The 24,316-nt window shown below is 39.0% G+C and overlaps 1 protein-coding gene across 1 annotated transcript; it reads left to right on the top strand.

The window, feature by feature from the left end:
- The first annotated feature begins 720 nt into the window (after nucleotides 1-720).
- Nucleotides 721-22,559, top strand: hkdc1 (hexokinase domain containing 1). The gene is made up of 18 exons (XM_036574445.1): nucleotides 721-1,185; nucleotides 4,063-4,225; nucleotides 5,313-5,461; nucleotides 6,871-6,990; nucleotides 7,947-8,042; nucleotides 8,160-8,259; nucleotides 8,512-8,695; nucleotides 10,968-11,123; nucleotides 11,623-11,856; nucleotides 12,282-12,586; nucleotides 12,825-12,973; nucleotides 14,723-14,842; nucleotides 15,104-15,199; nucleotides 16,358-16,457; nucleotides 17,291-17,474; nucleotides 17,940-18,095; nucleotides 19,695-19,928; nucleotides 20,131-22,559. Exons 1-18 carry the CDS (start codon nucleotides 1,123-1,125, stop codon nucleotides 20,267-20,269), a joined length of 2,748 nt encoding a protein of 915 aa, XP_036430338.1. The 5' UTR covers nucleotides 721-1,122; the 3' UTR covers nucleotides 20,270-22,559.
- The last annotated feature ends 1,757 nt before the right edge of the window (nucleotides 22,560-24,316 follow it).

Genomic DNA, 24,316 nt, shown 5'->3' on the forward strand with positions numbered 1-24,316 from the left:
TCCCCTAAGGAAGGCTAGTCCCACCTTCACAATAAGAGTCCCTCAGCAAATAAATGCTGTGAAACAATTAACCCAGAATTAACATTTCTCAAACACGCTTCAGTATTTTATAGCAATAATGATCGCTGACATAGTATTGCCCACCCCTATGTCACAGATAGTCCCAAAACTGACCCTTAAAAATGGTCAGTGAAGGGACTAACAAAAATTATTTGTTAATTTTAATGTTAATTGCGTACAGCACTACGCAATACCTTCTCAGACTACATCTAAAAAACATTAGTGAAAATGAATGCCAAAGAGTGTGTACTGTGTTTTCCTCTTTCAAGAGTGGTTGCAAGTGGTCTTGATTGAATGATAGGTCAGGCTGCACAGGAAAGGTCCCCTGTTGTGGCTTAACACTGATGTGATTTAGAACATCTCCTTCTTGTGCTGTGTTTGCTGAACCTACCATTTAATCCATGACTGTCACCATAGAAACTACATGAGAAACCCTTGCTGATAAAGACAGTCACATTCTGAGATTACAGTTCAGTTAAGTGAAAGTGGTTAAAGTGTAACAGTGGCGGCACATTAATCAATGGCTTTTCTTCATTTGCACACAGTGAAGAACACCAGTCTTGATTATAAACCTCTCTCTGAACAGCAGCCCCTCCCATTCAGTGGAGATAAGCACTTCAAAGTAGCTTTTCGGTCTTTTTCCTCACACTGAGGATGTTTTTACAGGTTCAAATCGCAGGCCTGGAGAGGCTCTCCTTTATCTATTGTTCTGCTGTGACTGTTTTCATAAACCGGCCACTGTGCAGGACCCAAAGGAAAAGGCTGTGTGACTGGAGTGGTGCCAAAGGCATTGCTAGGAGAGCTCTAAGAGCGGAGGGCCAGGAGGAGGCTGAGCCATTAATGATTTAGCCTGAGTAAGGGAGGGGAGGGGAGTGGAGTACAAGGGCTTAACTCTCTCACAGGAAAAGCAGCTTCAGTAGAAAAAACTTTCACCTCACACTCAGGAGCTAGACTTCCGAGGAAAACTCATCTCGACGTTGGGGGGAAAAGCTGTCAACATCTGATGTGTGAGGTTTTTGCTTATATTTTACTGAAGTAAGTAGAGCACCACGAGAAGTCAAGATGTTTGCTGTGCATTTGCTGTCTTTTTACTTCACCAAGCTGCAGGAGGATCAGATCAAAAAGGTACTTTTTAATCACTGAATTGTCAAAATGTTAAAATGTATGAAATATATTGCATCATATATTTACTTGTAAATTAAAAAATCAGTATAGTTACAACTTTGTATTAATGAACCTGTTTGAGCTGTAAATTTTACCTCAATCCATTTGAAGCTCTAAATGATGTGCACATTTATCAGATGCTGTCTTCTAAGCTTTACTGAAGGCACTCGAAACTAAATTTTAAACATGTTGATTCCCATTGTGATTCCATTGTGCCCACAAGCAGAGATCCACTCTTGTATTTTCTCTCGCTTGAATGAGAAATCATGCTCAAATGACAGTCTGAGTTAGTATAATCCCACCTACACGTTTGCCAGTCACCTCCTCAGCAGAGCTGGCCTGATGCTGGTGATGAATGTGGTTACACGGTGGCCCCTGCGAATCATTAACTCTCTTATGTCACATCTCATTGGTGTGTGGAAAGTAAGTGGAGGCCAAGGACCTTGCCCTTTCCCTCAACGTTCATTGGGCTGAAATAGTCTCTATTAAGTTTACCACATTTATTTTTAGAAAAGAATTTGGACAGATTGCATCAGATGTTTGTTGTACTATATTCCAGTCTGGGGTCATTAGCCATTTTTAGAATACAGTAAAGCTCTCTTACTATACCTTTGTCTAATATCTCATTCCTTCTTCAATCCTATGCTCATTTGTTGTACAGGCACACCCCTGTTATCTTTTGGAACGTCATATAATTGTAGTAGACATCTAAATCACTAGCATTATGACTTTACCACTCATCTTACGACTTTTCTGGGTAACCGAAATGTACCAAAACAGTGACAGAAGACAGGTTCACCCAAAATGTTGATGTGGATGATAATGAAGAGAAGTCAGTAGGACTAATTAGCCTTCATGTAAGCTTATGCTCACTGAACCCCATTAGTTTTCAGTCATTGTTATCCACAGTGTAAACGTTCTATATTGGGCCTTTCTTATCTACATTCTGTGGCTTACATCGTTTTGGTAAATATCAGGACAGTTACAGAAAGTCTTAGACCAATGAACCCAGCAAGCACAACAAGCAGGATGGCAAATATGCTGTAAAGAGGAATTCCACAAATTCTTAGAATTTTTTTGCATAATAGATTCATTGAGATGTAAAGAATAAAATGGTGGTGATAGGAACCAGGAGCCACATTGTTTACAACACAAAAGTAGCCAATCAATGTGTCTTCTGAGGTTTTATATGTAATGTTGACGATGGTAAAATAGTGGTAAATCTGAAATAAACATGGTTTAATGCCTTTTAATGCCCTGCATGTACCCCTCTGCTATGGACAGCTTTTGAAACATATATAGGCCAAAAGCTTATCTCAAAACCATCATAAAACAACGTGTCAGGCATCAGGCAGTGCATTCGTGACCATTTCATGTCATAATGTTTTACGAGGTAACTTTCAGAGGCATTAAAATGCTTTGGATGTTTGGTTCCCATCACCACCACTGTGAACAATTCAAACCACTCTGAATGGACTGTTTACAGGTTTACATCTTAATGAATGTTTACATCTTGATATTTAAGATTCCGGGTATCAAGCATTTAGGGAACTGGAAGATGCTTTGTCATTAAGTCAGGCTGCAGCCTATTCCATGCAGTCATCACCATATCTATTCCAACACTTCCACCCTGTAAACTCACCATATTCTGGCAATCAACCAAAATAATGTTTTCATATAAACACATCCAACTGCAGCACCCTTTACTATAAAGACTGTAAAGCATGTGTTTGAGCACCACAGGCACATTTGCCAAATGAAGATGATTCTCATTGGTGTGTGGAAAGTAAGTGGAGGCCAAGGACCTTGCCCTTTCCCTCAACGTTCATTGGGCTGAAATAGTCTCTACTAAGTTTACCCCCTTTATTTTTAGAAAAGAATTTGGACAGATTGCATCAGATGTTTGTTGTACTATATTCCAGTCTGGGGTCATTGGCCATTTTTAGAATACAGTAAAGCTCTCTTACTATACCTTTGTCTAATATCAGCCATTACCATATCTATTCCAACACTTCCACCCTGTAACATCACCATATTCTGGCAATCGACCAAAATAATGCAATTGCAGCACCCTTTACCATCAAGACTGTAAAGCAAGTGTTTGATCACTAAAGGCACATTTGCCAAATGAAGATGACATATTTGAGTTAAAATCAGACAGCTAAGATGTACAAAGGTGTGAAAAACAACACAGCAAACTTCTAAACCTAAACTAAATCCAAAGAAGACATGGCTGAGAAAAAATTAGGCCACTGAGGTGAGCAAAGACTGGAAAAAAAACCCCACACCGCTCACTTAAAAACCTAAACCTAATCAACGAAGGAAAAAACATATCAGCATGGCAGGCATAAAAATGTTCCTTCCTGTCTTACCTTTGTTTCACTGATGTTTGCTTTGACATTTGATATTACACGAAGCCCATTTCAGCGTCGCTAGTAAAACTGATGACAATGTTTTTTTCTGGCTTCGGATGGGTAGAAAATGACGAAATCTCACTTTTATACATCCCCAGTTACATCTTTTAATGGCAACTGCAGTTTTAAATTCAAGCACTGGCGCACAACTGTTGCTGTGCAGTGACTGGAGGCTTGAATAAATAAGGCAGAGCTTGACGGAGAGCATATAAAAACAGTCCACACAGAAAACAATCCAGATTGCAAAATTTGTAACAAATTTGGCTTAATTAATATTCTTTCCCTATTTGATGGGGTTGGCCTGTGCAGCCCCTGTGTTAAGCTATAAACATTTTTCAGTGATTCTTTGGTGAACCGCTCTTTTAAGGCATAAAGCCTTTGAGAGTCACAGTTTTCTGTGCTTTTAACTTCTCTATTTCAACAGGTGGACCGCTTCCTATATGCCATGCGCCTCTCCGATGAGCAGCTTTGGGACATTTCGAGACGTTTCAGAGAGGAGATGGAGAAGGGTCTGTCCCGGGAGAGTAACGCCGCAGCTGCTCTGAAGATGCTGCCCACACACGTGTGCTCCACTCCAGACGGCTCCGGTACACTTCAGTATTTATCAGAATATCAAAAGCACGTCAGATGTTGTCAAATGGCTTCTCCCAAAGAGCTACTGAATTTTGTTTACTCTTCCTTTTGCATCTAAGCTAAATCTAATGCAGGCTTTTTTCTTTCGTGACTTTTTTTTTGAGCTTTTTAGTGTCTTATGGTGAACTTTGTGTTTTAACATCAAGCACAAATTGTACCTTTCAAGGAACTTTCACTGGGCATAGACCGAGATAGCAAAACTGCTTTTAAAGCTGCACTATGTAAGTTTTTTTTTTTTGATAAAACTAAAAGATGAAGTATTACTGAGTCAGGAAAAAACCTACAAAAATATGTTGTGTATTTACTTCACCCTGTAAAGCCTGAAATAATAATTCAGAAGCCAGAAGTGTCGGGTCTGATTTGGCAGGAGTTTTTGAACCACATCACATCATATCTTTTTGTATTAATGTTACACACACAAAGTCAATAAGAAGGTCCGGCTCAATGTTTAGGTCTCAAATGCAAACTCAACATTATACTAATAAAGATGTATGACGATAGTAAATAATTCACTTACGTCCTCGGGAAGACACGTCCTTCACCAAGTTTTGACTGTTCTCTTTGAGTGCTCTGTCAAGTCATTCGCAAACACAAGGTTTATTTGCTTGGGGAAGGGGTCTGAAGCACAACTGACACAATCGCGAAATGTTGTATGCCGCGTGTTATGTGCAATTACACATTTCCACCAGAGAGGTCTCCAAATGGCCAAATCTTACTTAGTGCAGCTTTAAAAATGTCACTAATGCCGTGATGCTCCTGCGGTTGATGCTGATTTTTTTCTGTGAATATGTTAAAACACTTCTAAAATAATTGGGATGCAAAACTGAATGCAGCTATCTAGGCCTATCGGGAGGACTGTTATGTGCTGTATCTTACTTTAGAAGTATACTTTTTACAAAGAAATAAAAACTGGCCAAAAAAAATGTTAAACAAAGTTCATAGAAGGTAATAAATCATACTTTAATATGTTTTACACATTGCGTTTATTTTAAATAGACAGATTCTCTGAAAATGACTGCTTTGTGGTTGTGACCCTTGTAGAGAAAGGTGAGTTCCTGGCACTGGATCTTGGTGGTTCCAGGTTCAAGGTGCTCCAGGTGAAGGTATCTGAGGATGGAAAAAGAAAAGTGCAGATGGAGAGTGAGACCTTCCCCATCCCAGAGGAGATTCTCAATGGAAGAGGAACAGATGTAAGTTCTTCACATCGAAGTTTTATTAGTAGAGATGCTATGTTAGGATGTGTTATGTAGTTTGCTCTTATTACCTTTCAATAAAACACCATGTTAGAAGTTAATATATAGAATTTCATCTATATGAGTGGTTTGCTCTTACTGTCTATGAGTAAAATGGGATACCAGTTGAAACAGTGTGAGAGTGAATGAGAATGATGTCAGCAGTTCAAAGTCCTCCCTTTTCACATTAAGGAGGAGGTGATTGTGGTTAAATTTCACCTTCTAGGTTTCACAGCTTTACCCTGAGAAACACTCTGCATCCTTAATTACATCAATCAGGAGAATCCTCAGCTACACTCATATGCGAAAGTTTGGGCACCCCTGGTCAAATACGTTTTGTTGATTTTCTAAGTGAAAATAAGTAAACACATCCCCTACAGAGAACATACTTCTCCACGTTTTAATGCACGATTACTGCTTATTTGCTGAATTTAACATATTGAGCGAAATAAAATATCAAATGTGCCCTGTGCAAAAGTTGTGGAACATTTTTGATTTTGTGCTTTATGGTTTTCCAGTGATAAGTGTTTTAGATGATATGTGTGTGTGTTTTCCAATGTGTTAAATTGAGCAAATAAGTAGAAATTGTGTGCTAGAATTCACAGAAAATGCCGTATTTAAGTTTATACCCTGTAGAGGACGTTTGCTTTTGACTTAGAACAGCAAAAAAAAACTTCTAATTTGTCTGGAGAGGTGTTCAAACTTTTGCATACAATTGTATTTACAATGCCTTCAGAAACTATCCAGTTACTTACAATTATAAATATAGCAAAAAGGTTATTTTTCGTAAATTGAAAGCACAGATAAATCATTTCAGTTAAACTGAGCTTAATATGATGTGCAATCTGACAACCATGGAACAAGCAGTTTTAAGATCTAAAAACAATGACAAGTTTTCTGTTGTAACACAGAGGGATTAGGAAGAGGAATGAGGAAGAGGGGGGGTGGGAGAGAGGGAGGGAGTAGGAGTGGGGATAGTGGGATAGAGCAATACATAAGAAATACATGATACACAGAAGGGGAAAAGGGGGAATAAAGAAGTGTCATCCAAACTAGGAGGTTGAGGGGTATATTTTACTTTTTGTTGATCGTTACTGTCCAGTTGAGTCGAATAAGAGGTTAGCAAGAAGAGCCGATAAGGAATACTCAGGAAAATGACACAACATCCTGTAGAGCAATTAAGAGACGTTGAATGACCATTGAACTGTCACGTTCTTTGACACAGCTTCCTGTATTGTCTTTTATTATAGACTGTAGATAAAGACAGAATATTGATTTTGACAGCCTGGCATGTTGTATACTGTCATCTTTTAAACTTTGGCTTAGTTGGATTGACCCCTGTTCATGTCTCTTCATTTGTCTTACAGCTTTTTGATCATGTGGCACAGTCTTTAAAAACCTTCATGCAGAAGAATAACATCAACCAGAAGAAGAAACCACTGGGCTTTACCTTCTCTTTCCCTTGTCTCCAGTCTATACTAGATGAGGTACAAAGCACTGAGAATTTTAAGAATCTGATGATACCACAAAACATTTACATACAGTGCTGGGCAAAAGTCAGACAGCACTCTTCACTCATTTAATTTCCAGTCAAAATGGCCATTAAGTACAGGCTATTAATTTTTCTGGAGATATTTCTGAGGAGATTAGATATAAGATAATCCACATGCATAAGGAATAAGAAAGTCAAAGGAAAAATAAGAGAAAAAACAGGAGTTTCCAAAACTGGAGTTCAAAAACATATTTAAAATATAGACAAAATGGGGCCGCTTACAAACAAAAAATCTGTTTTCATCAGATAAACAGTACTTCAAGCTTTCATCTTTGAGAGAGAGGAAAAAAATCAAGCTCCACTCTTGCTTTAGATCTGAAAAAATCCACAAGTGCTTCTGTTCATTCAACCACTGTGAGAAGAAAGCTCAACACTATGAGTCTTAAAGGATGTGTAGCTGTCAGGATGCTGTTACTGAGAAAAGGAAACAGACAAAAAAGAAGAATGTTTGTAAATCGAACCAGAGTCCAGACCTCAATATTTGGATTGTGTGAAGCAGAAAACGCAACCAACTTCTAAGACTGAACTTTGAAGGTGTAGAAAAATATACCTGCAGATTTCTTTAAAAACTGAAAGCAAGTCTACTGAAAATGTATATTATGTTTAGTTGTTGAGGCTTCTGTGTAATTTTCTTGTTTTTATGTTTTCTCTTTTTTTCTTGATGCTGAAAAATGTTTAACTTGTACTTCATGGTCATTTTGAATGGAAACTAAATAAATGAAGCATGGCTTTTGCACAGTACCAGTTATTGGCTAGCAGGGGGTGCAACAACACCTCCAGCACCCCTGCATCCCACAGTTATGCCTCTGATCAATACATTGATAAATCAGCGCAAGTCACTTCATAGCTTTCTAATGCTGTCCTGAAGATGTTTCTTCTAAATTGTTACAGGGTGTGCTACTCTCATGGTCAAAGAACTTCAAGGCCAGAGGTGTACAAGGCACCGACGTTGTACAGGCACTGAGGCAAGCCATCAGCAATGTGGGGGTATGAAAAAATAGCTAATACTTAATATATAATTTATTTAATTTTAAAGAACGTAAAAATGCTGACATGAAACAAAGTGCTTTGAAGTTATAAAGCCAGTGCTGTGTGTGGAAACAGGGGATTGATGTGGATGTCCTGGCGCTTGTCAATGACACAGTGGGGACCATGATGACCTGTGGATATGATGACCAGCATTGTGAGGTGGGAGTCATCATAGGTGAGACCACACTGACCATGCCTGAATACTAATTGAACTATGATCTGATCAGGTTTTGATTGCAGGAGTATTGTATCCACATAAAGTATATTTCATTTGATTACCCAATTCTCAATTTAAAAAAAAAAAAAGTAGAATCTTGTATTTTTTTCTGCAAAGACACTCTATCAAATGTTCAGCATCCTTTTAATTATTTCTGATGTCATAAAGTCAGTTTAAACACAGATGATGTCAGTCTGTGTGCTCCGTCAGGTACGGGCACCAATGCGTGCTACATGGAGGAGCTGAGATACATTGACCTGGTGGAAGGAGACGAGGGCAGGATGTGCATCAACACAGAGTGGGGCGCTTTCGGAGATGATGGGGTGCTTGATGATTTCATCACGAATTTTGATCGTGAAATCGATGCAGCTTCCATCAACCCTGGAAAACAGTTGTATGTTTTTACTAACCAATTAAACACTGAGCTTAGTATTCAGTTATTAATCTTCAGGCTTATTATAGACTTATCACTATGAAGCAAATATATAGCTATATTATGTAGCTTTGCAGCTATATAAGCCTCCACTCTTGTGGGAAAGCTTTCCACAAGTTTTTGGAGCGTGTCTGTGGGATTTTGTGTCCATTTGGACAAAAGAGCATTTGTCAGGTCAGACACTGATGTTGGATAAGAAGGGCTGACTCACAATCAGTGTTACAAATCATCCCAAAGGTGTTCATTGGAGTTGAGGTCAGGGCTCTGTGTAGGCCACTGAAGTTCCTCTACACCAAACTCCTCAAACCATGCCTCACTTTGTGCACAGGCACAGTCCTGCTGAAACAGGAAAGGGCCTTAGCCAAACTACTGTAACAAAGTAGAAAGCATTTAATAGTCTAAACGTCATGAATGCTGTAGCATTAACATTACCCTTCACTAGAACTAAGGGGCCGAGCCCAAACTGTGAAAAACAGCCCCAGACCATTATCCCTCCTCCACCAAACATTACTGTTAGCACTCTGCATTCCGGTACATAGCGTTCTCCTGGCATTCCCCAAAACAGATTCATTGATCAGACTGCCAGATAGTGAAGTGTGATTCATAACTTCAGAAAACACTTCCATTGCTCCAGATTCCAGTGGCTGTGTGCTTTACACTGCTCCTCACTGCTGACGCTTGTTATTGCACATATTGATCTTAGGCAAGGTGCGAAATACACAGGGTCCTGGGGGGGTCCAGGACCTCCTAATTAACCTCTTGGACCCCCTGAATGTCTCAAAATGAAAATTCTGGGGGTCCCTGAAAAAAAAAAAACTGATTATGACGCTATGCTCTCTCTTAGGGAAAAATGCTCAAATACAAATTCAGGGAAAGCTCACTGTTCAGCTGCTTCATCCACAATCACTGAGCTTCTGTCTTTGATATTCTTGAATAACTAGAGCTGCAGCACTGCTCTGCCTCAGGGTGTCACTGCAGCAATTTATAGTTCACCCAGTTGGTCCTTCATGGCCTAGCAACAGTAACTATGCCTGTGATAACTGAAAAACTTTACAATATGCCACAATATTTATAAATCCGAAAACATCCCTATTTCACAAGAGATTGGTGGAAATAGTGAATTGTTACTCTTTTTACAAACTGAAGACAAAAGATGAGATGTGTAAGATCTCAATTAATATGTGGAAGAGTGCATTACTAAACTAGAAAGGAGCTTTTCCAAAAAAGAATTGCCAAAGCTGCAGTAGCCAGCCAATGGGACCACCCCAAATACCAGGACGTATTTCGTACACTGATCTTAGGCTTGTGTGCAGCTGCTCAGCCATGCAAACCCATTTTATGAATCTCCAGATGCGCAGTTATTGGGCTGATGTTGCTTCCAGAGGCAGCTTGGAACTCTGTAGCGAGTGATGCAACAGACAACAATTTTTAGGTGCTACATGTTTTAGCACTTAGGGGCCCCTCTATGAGTTTGTGTGGTCTACCACTTGGTAGCTGAGCTGTTGTTGGTCCTTCACAACTGCACTTACAATTGACAAGGGCAGATCTAGCAGGGCAGAAATTTCACTAACTTGTGGCAAAGGTGACATGCTATAACAGTTCCACATCATTCTTCAGTACGAGCCATTCTACTGCCAATGTTTGTCTATGTAGATTGCATGACAATGTGCTTGATATTATACACTAATATACACTAATGGGTGTGGCTGAACCACCTGAACTCAAAATTAGGAAGGGGTATCCACATACTTTTGGCCATATAGTGTATGTAGGGAGGGAAGTCTGGACTGGAAGGTTCTTGGTGTTTAAAGAACTAACCAAAGAACTAATAAGGATTTATATGGTAACTAAAACTGAGAGGTTGCAGACATATTTAGTATTCAGTGGCAGCAGTGGATCAGTGGTAAGGGCATCACACCCTTCCTAGAGTCTTGCAGATCTAAACATTTTAACCCCTTCTCTGGCACGACATAGAACTTATATACAATTTAATCCATACTCACCACTAAATGGTTCTCTTGACTTCCCTGCCTTTTAGCTGAACATGGCAAATACAGTGCTTAATGGTATATTCTATCATAACACAGGCTTGCTTAGTGATATACTGTGCCTTTGCACTGTTCAATGATATATTCTTAACCAGATATATTTCAACCAATCCATGATTTGTCTGTGAGATAGAGCTGCAAATCAATTTCATAGATGTTGTTTTTCCTGGTCTTGTTTCCTCAAGGTTTGAGAAGATGGTGAGTGGGATGTACATGGGGGAGCTGGTGAGGCTTATTCTGCTGAAGATGGCCAAGCGGGGTTTGCTCTTTAAGGGTCGAGTCTCGGATGCTCTTCGGACCAAGGGAAAATTTCAGACCAAGCATGTCTGTATGATCGAAGAGTAAGTGTTTCATAAGCACAATTTAGCTTACCAAATTACTAATCAGTGGTGTTTCAGCTATCAGGAGTCCTTTAGCCTCAAACTCTAGGTCATTGAATCTGCTGGACTCCATACAAACCAGAATCAGTCTTTTTTGTTAATGTATTTGTGACTAAAACATGATATAGTAAAACTGTAAAAAACATTTTATCAGTACTAACAAAATAATACAATATATTTTTAGACCATATATGGATATAGAGCTACAAAAGCAGCCCTTTTTGAAATCTTTATAATTTCCCAAATCCAGTGCATTTACATACATATGCCTATTCAGCCTTTAGCAGTTTAGTCGCACCCACTGACAATGAAACTATAAAGAGTGCTTCAGCCTGGAGGGCTCTTTGAATGAGGCACAAACAGGAGAGCCAATCAGAACAGAGCTTATTTACATATATCAGTCTTACAGACACAGTGACAAAGCAGCCTATTTAAATGTAGAACTGGTTTCTGTTTTCAGGTACAAAGACGGACTGAGGAACACAAGGGAAATCCTCACCGAATTGGGCCTCAGTCCCACTGAGGATGATTGTATTGCAGTACAGCATGTTTGCACCATCGTGTCCTTCAGGTCAGCTAACCTGTGTGCTGCCACCCTGGCTGCCATCCTCACCCGCATAAGAGAGAACAAGAAGCTGAAGACCCTGAGGACCACTGTTGGAGTGGATGGGACAGTCTACAGAACTCACCCTCAGTATGTCAGCTCACTCCCCTCCACCCCTGCAGCCCCTGTGTACCTAAACACTGAGCAATGTCCAGATAAAACATAGTTAATCTCAGTGATGTAAATCAAAATTAAATAAAAATTAATATAACAATTTCTGCATTATCATGAAGATCACAAATTTCACCACGATCGAATTTGATAAATGAGATTTGACAAACTATTTATATAGTAGTGGAATATAGAAAATAAAAACAACATTGCAAAACATTTTGAGTTTGAAAATATATAATATATAAAAGAATTTTGTTTTTGCAAAAAAATGAGCTCAAACATTGTTTATTTTATTATTGATTGTAAAATCCTAAACTCTGTGCAATTGAATTACCACCTTCAGATCATTTTTGCACTCCTTGTTGATATGCAAATAAACCTAATTGGAGATGTACCTGCAGGTATGCCAAGAGGCTCCATAAGGTGGTCCGGCGTCTGGTGCCTGACTGTCACGTGCGTTTTGTGCTATCAGAGAGTGGCAGTGGGAAGGGGGCTGCCATGGTGACTGCAGTGGCACAGCGTCTAGCGTCCCAGCGCAAAGAAATCAATGACACCCTCGCAGCCTTCACACTCAGCTCAGCGCAGCTCCAGCAGGTGAAGGAGAAGATGCGGGTGGAATTGGAGCGTGGCCTGAAGAAAGACACTCATGACACCGCCTCAGTCAAAATGCTGCCTTCCTACGTTTACAGGACTCCAGATGGGACAGGTAAGAGAGCCGCATACAGCCAGAATATGACAAGCAGAGTGGCTTTAGATATGCAGAACACTCTCTGTGACAGCTCTTCCATGTACCTGTGGTATTTACAATGACTTGAATGAAGTACTATGGAAACCAGTCAAGAGTCTGTTTATGTTGTTGGCTGTGAAGTTCAAGGTGGAGTTAGGGACAAATAAGTTATATCTTCATTTAATTATATTATTTTTTGGTGACGCTGCTCCTTCAGAGAGAGGAAAGTTCCTTGCTTTGGATCTGGGTGGAACCAATTTCCGAGTGTTGGTGGTTAAGATCCGCAGTGGAATACGCAAATCCGTCCGCATGTATAACAAGATCTACGCAATTCCACTGGAGATCATGCAGGGCACTGGAGAAGAGGTACAAATATATACCTTCTTGTAGTTTAGTGTTGGTGCATTATGTCAGTGTTATCAATTAAAAAATTCAGAATTCCTGCCATCTTAATTCAAAATGGGAATGCACTGCTTTATTACCTTCATTTATTTAATTTCCAATCAAAATGGCCATTAAGTACAAGTTATTTCTTTTTCAGTGTCAGGAAAGAGCTTCTGTTCTTTTTGGGAGGCTTACTATATTTTTCCACACCTCCAGAATTCAGTCTTAGATGTTGATTGCATTTTCTGCTTCTCACAATCCAAATAATCCCAAACACATTCAGTGATGTTGAGGTCTGAACTCTGGGGTGGTAAGGCCATTGTTATGAGACCCATAACACTGGGACTCATTCACCAATATCTTCCTAAGTTTGTTCTTAAATTTGTTCTTGAGAAAGATCCTAAGAAAAAGTCTACATCCACAATGTGTTCTTAAACTGCAGAATTGTTTGCATTTTTGTGTTCTTGAGTGTGTGTAGATTCTGTTCTTACCTAAGAACAAATCCCAAATAAGAAAACTTTGGTGAATATCAAAATCTTCATAAAAACTGCATGAGTTTTAAGAAGAAATTTCTTCTTAAGAACAGTTGATGAATGAAGCCCATGTAGTTGTCTTCTCACAGTAGAAGGATGAACAGAAACACCTGCGAAAATTTTCAGATCTGACAAAAGAGTGGAGCTTGATTTTCTGTCTTTCTCTTAAAGACAAAAGTTTTAAGTTCTATTTATCTGATGGTGACAGGTTTGGTGGTCTACCAGGTGTTGCATGATTGTTTAGAGTCTGTGTGCGAAATGCTCACTGGCAATAGGGGGGTCCCATGTTGCATGGTTACTCCAGTGTTGGCTGGCTGCTAACTCACTTACCATAGTGGTCCTGATGCTACTTCACTGACAACAAAATGTTTAGTTCAACAATTCTTCTTTTGGAAATGCTCTTTGCTAGCTTGCTTTCCTCTCATTAATTGGGGTTATACACATCTCCTCTTTTGTTTTTTGCTTTGGTAAGTAAGTAACAATTCACTTTTTCCACCAGTCTCTTGGGAAATTGGGCAAGTTTTTATATTTATTAATATGCTGTGGCATATTGTACAGTTTTTCAGCAGTATCCCAAGCACAGTAGTTGGCTATGAAGAACCCAATATGCTACAGCACCACCCTGAGGCACATTAGTGCTGCATCTCTAGTTAGATAAGAATATTAAACGAATTTTTAGAGTTCCCAGTTTGTGGTTGAAGCACACTGAGCAATGACCTATGAGGTTAATTACAAGGCCCTGGACCCTCCAGGACTCCCTGTATTTTGCACCTTGTTAGGAGTCCCATTTTATCCACATCTTTTAATCAACGTTTGAACTCTAGTTTTGTCTTATTTTACTTTGACTTTCCTCTTCCTTGTGCAAGTGGACTTTCTTATTTCTAATCACCTCAGAAATAGATACTAAAAAATGAATAGCTTGTACTTAATGGCTGTTTAGACTGGAAATTAAATAAATGAAGGGAGGTTTCTGACTTTTGCACAGTACTGTTTTTTTTTTTTAAAGAACAGTTCCTTCCATTCCTCATGTCTGTGACTACATATTACATATTAGTTTCATTTTACCGATTAATTCAGAGTGGTTACTGAATAATAAGCCTGGAGTTTAGATGGGAGTTAATGCTAACGAATGATAATCAAGTTTTCAGACTGCATAAGCTTTGAAGAAATATTTAATCAATGTTCCTTCTTGTTTCAGCTGTTTGATCACATAGTGCACTGTATCTCAGATTTCCTGGACTACATGGGGATGAAGAACACCCGCCTGCCACTGGGCTTCACCTTCTCTTTCCCATGCAGCCAGACTGGTATAGATAAGGTAAGGAGGACATTGCCTGTGCTAATCAGAGTTGTTGCTCAGTAAAGAGGCTTAATGTACCTCTGATGACACCAGTTTAACCATGAGAGATAGATATATGTATTACAGCGTCATTATCTGGTCAAAAATGTTTTTTGCACTGTAAATAACAACACTGATACAATGTGCTCTGTAACATGCATTTTAAACTCTGCAGGCATATCAAAGTCTCTCAGTGTTTATTTTCCCTACTGTTGTCCATTGTGCCATTTCCGTGTTTAGGGAACTTTGGTGAGCTGGACAAAAGGCTTCAAAGCTACTGACTGCGTGGGGCATGACGTGGTGGATATGCTGAGGGAGGCCATAAAGAGACAAAACGTAAGAGGACAGCACTCATATTACGTTAACTGTGATGATTCAAAGGGCCCATTTCAAGGAAAACCAATTTTCCTAATTTCTTTTTAAATAAAAGAATTTGATGTAGAATATAAACATTGTTAAAGTCTCAAAATATATCCTTTACTCTTCAGTTCTACAGTGCATTAATAGACATTAGGCTGGAAAAAAAACATCCCATTCTGAATTTATAGTTTTTGTAATGTCACAAAAATGAATCCATTTACATATGTCTCTCAATTTAGCCTTCTGTAGTTTAGCTCCACCCATTCACATTAAAGTTACAAGGAGTGCTTTAGCCTGGACTACTTTTTGAATGATGGGCAACACAGAGCAACTAATCAGAACAGATGTCATTTACATATATAGTTGTATGCAAATGTTTAGGCACCCTTGGTCAAATTGCATGTTTTCTTCATTTTCCTCTACAGAGAACACACTTCTTCACATTTTAGTGCACAATAATTGTTTGTTTGCTGAATTTAACATATTGGAGAAAAAAAAACATAAAATGTGTTTTTCCAAAAATATGGCTCATTGTATATTTTATTATTTATTTTTTCAACATGTTAACCTCAGCAAATAAACAGAAATTGTGCACTAAAATTAGTAAAAACGCCATATTTAAGTGTGTTCTCTGTAGAGGATGTGTTAACTTATTTTCACTTAGAAAAGCAAAAAAAACATGAAATTAGATGGGGGTATTGTAATTTTTGCATCACCCTAAAGGCACAGTAAGAAAAACAGCCTGTTTATCCCTTAGAATTAAAGAGTGGTTTGAGAAAGATCATGTAAAAATGGACCTTGGGGAGCAAATTGAACACAACATTCATGTAGGAAATGGACCCTTCTTATAGATTTACGGGAGGTTTCCTCCACCCCATGCTTGGAGATCTACTGCCCTGAAGAGTTTACTACCAGTACAGCTGGTTCTAATATTTACGAGCTGCTGCTGACCTTGATCAACTGGATTAGGTGTTTTAGGTTAGTGCTGGAAGTAAACAGCAGGGCTGTAGAAGCAGGGTTGGTTAGCCATGGTCTACAATGTTCCCTTTCTTCCCTTATCTGTGGAATCACTGCACCCATTGTAATATGTCAATAATCCTTATATGTGTTATGTATTATATTCTGTCTTCTTAGGAATTTGACCTTGACATTGTTGCTGTGGTGAACGACACAGTTGGCACGATGATGACGTGCGCATATGAAGATCCTAAATGCGAGATTGGACTTATTGCTGGTATGGTTTCAAACCAAACATTTGTCTCATTTTCCCGAAGTCCAAAAGCCCTCATTTAACCCCTTCACTTAATGTGTCATACTTATCCTACCTTTAAGCTCAAGTCACAGTAACTTTGCTCCTTATTTCAGTTGTATATTCATAAAATACATAAAGCAAAATTATCCATATGGAGGAAAAATATAAGTACATAAATTTGGTCTTATAGAATATAAAATATATGTGCGATATATGAGATGTTTTAAAATCTATCTGCTAAAAACGTTTTGATTAAATGTATTAAATTAGTTTTTGAATATATGCACATATACGTCACTATATTGAAATATATGCACCTTGGTAGGTGATATATACATATAATAGTGTTAGTTTTAATATTTACATATATATCAATATATCATTGCTGTCTAAAGGAATGCAAGTATCTCCAAAATTAAAACTTCATAGGAGAACACAAAAAATTCTTTACTTTTTTTTCTTTGTAATGTAAGGTAGTGTAAAGGCATTTTGTTCCAACCAGTTTGGGAGAATTTCTGTTGGTCCATTCATCATGAAATTTTCATAAAATGTAAAGGACTGCTGCTGTGCTCAAATGATGTACAATAACGAAAATCAAAAAATGGAGACTTTCTCTTTTTTTGGACAGTGATGACATGTGGAAATATATTACAAAATTACAGACAAATATTTTAAATGGAAATATATTTCTTTTATAAATTTTACTTATATCCCAGTGACTTTCTGTAAACACATATGCTACCCTGCAAATCTAAAAAATAAAAAAAGTCCCTAGTGGGCTTCTCTGGTTTTCACTGTGTTCCCTGACCGTCCAGGAACGGGCAGCAATGTGTGCTACATGGAGGAGATGAAGAACATTGAAGTAGTGGAAGGGGATGAGGGACAGATGTGTGTTAACACAGAGTGGGGCGGTTTTGGGGACAACGACAACATTGAGGACATCCGGACCAGGTTTGACCAGGAGGTGGACCAAGGCTCCCTGAATGTGGGGAAACAAAGGTGGGAGCAGCTGTGCTTTTCTCTTCATCCAAATATGGGGATTTTGATGTTTTGATATTAATGATATTGAGGATATTGAGATATATCTCTATCATAAATTGCATTAGATAAAATAGACCTACTCAATATAGGAAAAAGTATTTGCTCAGTATTTACTCTTCTGAAGTGAGCCTATGTTTTTTGCACTTTTTTGTGGCCTATTACTTTATCGTTTCATATTTGCCCACTTGGAGGCACTGCAGTATAACAAACGCCTAGACTGGTGGCTTTTTCAACCTCCTGTAGAAATGTGAGGTGCTTATAAAGAGCCAGAGTTATTGACATGCTGCTTTGGAGGGTATTGGTTTTTGTTTCTGTTTTACCTACAATGAAGGCTCTTCCTAGCTAATATGGCAGACTGAAGACAGAGGCCACGTTCCATTCTGCAGTCTTTCTCACATGCTGTTATCTTGCATTCGTCTGCAGGTTTGAGAAGATGACCAGCGGAATGTACCTGGGAGAGATCGTCAGGCAGATTCTCATAGACCTCACCAGACGGGGTCTTCTGTTCCGTGGCCGCATTACAGAGCCTCTGAAGACCAGGGGCATCTTTGAGACCAAGTTCCTCTCACAGATTGAAAGGTAAACCTCCAGAGATAGCTGCTCGAATCTCACAGCTATCCCGAGGAACTGAAAGGCAGTGGGGTCTACTATGACCATAATAAAAAAACAAATTTAGTTCACTTGAGCTCTCGTAAAGGAACTCTGTGAGACAGGTTAAACGTCTGCTGTACAACATTTTTCAGACTGTAAGACAGTTTTCTTTTTTATCTATCTTCTCCTGTTTTGTTCTGATGTTTGTGGTGTATTTAATACCTAAAGGATTCATTTGCTTTACAACATATTGTAACTACATTATATAGTTACTATTGTAAAGTGATATACTCCTAAATTAGGAACGTAACCTTATTTTGGAAAAGGAAATTTTAAGAAATAAGCTTTATTCTTTTGTTTATAGTAGACTGTAAAAAATGGTTCTTCAGATTACTTCATGTGGTAACAAGCAATTAAAACAGTGGTTTATTCAAACTATTCATTAGAGCTGAATGAAACTAGTTAATTTACTTGCTACCACATGAAGTAATTATTAGGTTGAACTGATGAACAATTTTTTGAAGTTTTGATGTGTTTTCTTGTATATATTTTTCTGGGGTTGTGAGATTTTTACTTGTTCCTGTGTGCTTTGTGTGCTTTGTAGTCTTCTTATCTTGTGATCTTATTATTCCTTAAGGGTTGTTTCTGAACATTTGTGGGGCCCTAAGCAACATCCTACTTGGGGTCTCTCAACCCACCCTGATCCTATTATTATGCAGAAATGATAAATGAAGGAATAATTGAGTGAAAAAACAGATACATATGAAGAGTTTTATTCCAAAATGCTGTATATCCATTTGTGAAAATTTTGGATTTTGCATATTAAGAGTTTTTCAAAAGAACAACAACATCATGAATAAAGGAAACACACATTTTAATTTCTCTAATAAATCTCTATTAATCATAATATAGCACCGTGAAAAGTGAAAAGCCCACTCCCAACAACATATATCATGAAAAAAGTCTATAGAAATGGTCTATAATGTGTTTTGGAACACAACCCTTCTTATATATAAATGTGGGCCTCGTTCACATAAAAGTGGGCTTCACACACATGATGGGGCCCTCTGGCGTTTCAGAAACCCTAAGCAGCTGCTTAGCAACTGCTTACACCACTTAGAGCAAGAACAAAAGAAACGACTGTTTTTCTTGCTTTAGACTTTAAAAGTCTACTTTGAAGCGCTTTCTAAACTCTGTGTAGAAAACAGCTATATGAATCGAGATTCATACTGACTAAGGTTCCATGTTCAGGTGTAAGTGAAAATAAATTTACTAGTTGCTTGCTTATCACTGCTGTAGAGCAGTGGTCTCCAGCCCTGGTCCTGGAGAGCTACCTTCATGCAGAACCTACTTCCAACCACAATTTGCCACACCTCCTCCTGCTAATCAACCTCTTCCCAAGTCCCTGATTGGCTGGATCAGAGAGTTAAGTTATTAGAGTTAAGTAAGGGACGGGGCAGCTTTTGGAAACAGGTTGGAACTAAACTCTGCAGGACAGTAGCTCTCCAGGACCAGGGTTGGTGACCACTGCTGAGGTTATCTTAATGCTGTGTTCTCCTGTGTAATCTATTGCTGTTGTCCCCCTAGTGACCGTCTGGCGCTACTACAAGTGAGGTCCATTCTGCAGCACTTGGGTCTGGACAGCACGTGTGATGACAGTATTATCGTGAAGGAAGTATGTGGTGCTGTGTCATGCCGAGCCGCACAGCTCTGTGGAGCAGGAATGGCTGCCGTTGTTGACAAAATCCGGGAGAACCGAGGACTAGACCATCTGGACATCACTGTGGGGGTGGATGGCACGCTCTACAAACTCCATCCACAGTGAGTAAACCCTTGTAATCGACGATGGTTCTCAGTCTCATTCCACCCATTGCAGCCATTGTTTTCTCTATTCTAACACAACCTGATTAAACCTAAAAAGACAGTGTTGAAATGAACCTGTTAAGATCGGATCTTTTTATTACAGAAGACTCATCAATTTTTTTCCTTCAGTCGACAATGCATGTCTTTTGTCTTTCTGCAGCTTTTCTGGAATCCTTAAGGAGACAGTGAAGGAGCTTGCCCCAAAGTGTGAGGTGGAATTTGTCCTGTCCGAGGATGGCAGTGGAAAAGGAGCCGCCCTTATCACAGCCGTGGCCCGACAGCACTATAGAGAGGCATAACAGTACTGGACTGGATCATGTTCCAGCAGCTGGAATACGGAGGGGAACTATTTTTCTATATTATACTCTGTTTTGTACGGTGTGTCATCAAACTGATTCATAAACCCCACTATGAAGCTTAAACATTCTCCACAGATGATTTTAATGTTGCTTGGTTAAAATGTTCCTTTGGTCTGTTTGTGTAAATCTGGAACATGGAAATCTGGAAATTGGAGCTTGGGAACATTCAGTGATTAATCACATGTTTGTACATACAGTCCTGCTCACCATTATTGGCACCCCGTCCTTTTTTGCATAACCTGTACAATATCTTCAGAAATAAATGTAAATGTACCAAAGTTATATCTTCAGGATTTTTTAATTGGAGGTCCAAAGTAATACAACAAAAAAAACATTGTTTTTCAACTTGCATGTTGCAATTTTAAAGAAGAAACAGAATAAACAGCATGTGCAGCAATAAAGGCACCCCTTGTTAATATTTGGTTGCACACCCTTTGGCTGTGATGACAGCCTCCAAACCTTTCTTGTAGCCATCTATAAGCTTCTTGCACTTCTCAGCTGGTATTTTTTCCCACTCTTCCTTTGCAGTTTGTTCAAGCTCTTGAATGTTTGCAGGATTCTTTTTCCCAATGGCAGATTTCAACTCACCCCAAAGATTTTCAATGGGATTGAGGTCAGGACTCATTGCTGGCCATTTCAAAACAGTCCATTTTTTCCTTTTAAACCATTCCCGTGTACTTTTGGATGTGTGCTTTGGGTCATTGTCTTGCTGGAATACCCATGATCTTCGGCTCAAACCGAGTTTTCTTACACTGGGTAGGACATTTCGCTCTAAAATCTCTTGATAATTCTCTGATTTCATGATTCCTGTGATACGGTCGAGGCCTCCAGTACCAGACGCAGCAAAGCAACCCCACAGCATTATGGATCCTCCACCATGCTTAACTGTTGGCAGGGTGTTCTTTTCCTTATAAGCTTCATTGCGCCGTCTGTAAACAAACTGTTGCTTTGCATTGCCAAAAAGCTCTATTTTTGTTTCATCTGTCCACAAAACATTGTCCCAGAATGATTGTGGTTTGTCAAGGTACTCTTTGGCAAAGATCAGTCGTTCCTTTTTATGTCTTTTCTTTAGCAATGGTTTCTTCCTTGGCCTTCGCCCATAAAGCTCTGCATGGTTTAGTGTGCGGCGTATGGTACTTGTTGAAACCATGACCCCAGACTGTTCCAGGTTGGCCTTCAGTTCTTTGGATGTTTGCCTTGGTGTTTTTTTCCACCATTCGCACCAACCTTCGAAGACTTCTCTTGTCAATTTTCCTCTTTCCCCCACGTCCAGGGAGGTTCTTGACAGTTCCATGCTTGGCAAACTTCTTAATAACATTGCGCACTGTTGAAACTGGGATACCAAGGTCTTTGGAGATGGCCTTATACCCTTTGGAAGTCTTGTGTTTGCTAATAATAGCACTTCTGATGTCCTCAGACAGCTCCTTTGTCTTCACCATTTGTCTTCACCAAATGAACATGGCCCAACGTATGGCTTTTTAAAACCCTGAAGTCATCATTCATTGGCTAATTCATGTCACATGGGCACTGAATTTGTCAAAGGTGATTATCATTTGCGATTTACCACAGGTGAGTGAAAATGTGTTTCCATACTAATTTAATGTAAAGGGTGCCAATACCAGTGTCACAGCAAGCTTTAGGTTTTTTCTGTTTTTCCCTCACATTGTTTTTTGTTTTAAATTGTTGTTTATAGTTTGCTCTTTTGTTTTAAATATGAGTGCTCTATACAAAAAAACTGTTTCAGTTGATTAATTTTTTCAGGGGATATTCCACAATATGTACTTAAACTTCATGGGTGCCAATAATGATGAGCAGGACTGTAGATGAGAATATATAAAATATAAGCTTCATACAGCACATATGTACTTTCAGTGACACGAGCAATGTTCTGCTTGTGCAGTTTTCAAATTTCACAGATGGTTTTGTTATTTATCAGTTTCATCTTTGGCTTGTCTGTATGATCAAACTCTCGTCTGGTAGGAGTGTGTGTAAATTTGAGTGTAATGGTTTAACAGCCTGAAAAATATGCCTATTTTGTGGTTAACTAATCAAAACTATGATCAGTCTCTTACCATTATACTATACCATAATATCATTAACAAAAATAAAAATTGGAAATAACAATACTACTAATAATTACAAATGTTTGTGCATACCGCACCACTTAAAAACATACTACACTGTGCTTTTCTTTTATACTACTGACAAAAAATAAAATATACAAAACACATCTAGAGCAGAAGCATCTACATTACACTACATTACATATTAATTTTTACACTATAAAGCTTGGTCAGTAGGGGGAGCAGTGCGCTTAGAGGCCACCTATGAGCACAGCCATTGGTTCATGAGCTGTGGAATGCTGTCATTTTAATTGGCTCCCTACAGAAACATCTGCATGAATTAGGGTGAATTAGGTTTCATGTAAATGAAGTGTTGGTAGGTTGGTTTCACGCTTGATTTGATACACTGAAGCTGATTCATCATTTGCGCCCAAATGTCTGCTTGTTTCCACGTCGTACGAAAGGGTCATGGGTCAGACACAGAGTAGTTTGTACATTGAAGGTAGTCGGAAAATTAATACATTAGATAATACCTATAAGCTGCAGATTCTAAAGATTATTAGTTTTTGATTATTTCTGGAACTGATTAATCTATTGACCATTATTTGGTTCACTGATTAATCTGTTGACCATTATTTGATTCACTGATTAATCAAGCCATCATGCCTTCCTCTCATGTTGCCCTGTTAAATCTTTCAAGTTCCATCTGTGTAATAACCAAATTTCTTGTTTTATGGTTCAGCAGGATATTAGACATATGGCCCCCAGCACCTCCTAAGTGTACCGCAAAGACAATGCTGTGCATCACATGAACATTATGGAGTGCTGTTGTATTTAATTAAACCAAAGTTCAGACTTTTTCCATTATCAGTGTCTAATCAACTCGTTGCAGCCCTACTCTTTATGCAGGAATGCTGTCTATGCTGTTGTAAGAATGCACCTGGATTGCTTGCTGAGCTGCCTCAGGCGTGTTTATGCAGGCAGGAGGTTGTGCAGACCAGCTCTTTTTCACTTTACCATATTTCGTTTTAGCCTGTCAGCTGAGCAGCTGACCTCACTACTGAATGTCACTCACTGGCTATAAGTGTAATTGCCCCTTTGCTGGCCTCCTCCCCCCTCTCTTTGTCTGCTCCGGGCGAGCAGGTTTGCATGGACAGGCAGAGAGAATGGCAGAGAGAGGACAGGCCAAGCTAGAGGGGGAGGTGGCTTTGTGCACTGGAATGCCATGAGTGCATTTAGACTGGCTGTGCACCAGGCAAATCAAAATTACAAACTCCTATTGCTTCCAGCATGTAGTGAAGAACTTTACATATGCACTTTACTGCACTGTTTATCATGTAAGTCTATCTAAAGACAGTGTGAGACATTGTGAGTAAGAATGCATTAAATATATCATATTCGGTTTATTGTTTCATCATAATATGAAACCGTCTATTTTGAATAAGGTAAAAATTAGTTAAAGGCACACTCAGAACGAAGAATGTGACTATTTGTACATCTGTTGTAAACATGCTTATTTGCCTTCTACAGCTGTGCCACAGTAGTCTCGAGAGATTTTATGGCTTAAAGACTAGGAAAACCCTCTTTTGATGATGTATATTGAAGGTGGAAGGAACTTTTGAAAATCTGAAGCATTTTGGGGTGAATGCTTAAAGATGGGCTGTTTGTCTTGACTGGCTGGTTATACAGAAGGAAGCCAAATAGCTGATGGTACTGCCAGCAAGTCTAATATCACTTCTGTATTTATTAGCCTCCACGTCAGCGGCTACACTAGCGATCAGGATTTCTTTATCATTATGGAGGGATTCCCAGTGATTCTATGACATATCTGTGTAATGTATGCTGGATATTGTAGTGAGAGAAGACTGAGAGACAAAACACAAAAAGGATACAAGATTGTGAATTCTGTCAAACCAGCTAAGGG

This window comes from Colossoma macropomum, unplaced genomic scaffold, assembly GCF_904425465.1.
Source record: "Colossoma macropomum unplaced genomic scaffold, Colossoma_macropomum, whole genome shotgun sequence".
In the NCBI taxonomy this organism is placed as follows: Eukaryota; Metazoa; Chordata; class Actinopteri; order Characiformes; family Serrasalmidae; genus Colossoma; species Colossoma macropomum.

Coding starts and splice junctions, on each gene's coding strand:
- hkdc1 (XM_036574445.1), top strand. CDS start 1,123: ATGTTTGCTGTGCATTTGCTGTCTTTTTACTTCACCAAGCTGCAGGAG. Junction 1,186..4,062: donor AGGAGGATCAGATCAAAAAG/GTACTTTTTAAT, acceptor CTATTTCAACAG/GTGGACCGCTTCCTATATGC. Junction 11,124..11,622: donor CATGTCTGTATGATCGAAGA/GTAAGTGTTTCA, acceptor TTCTGTTTTCAG/GTACAAAGACGGACTGAGGA.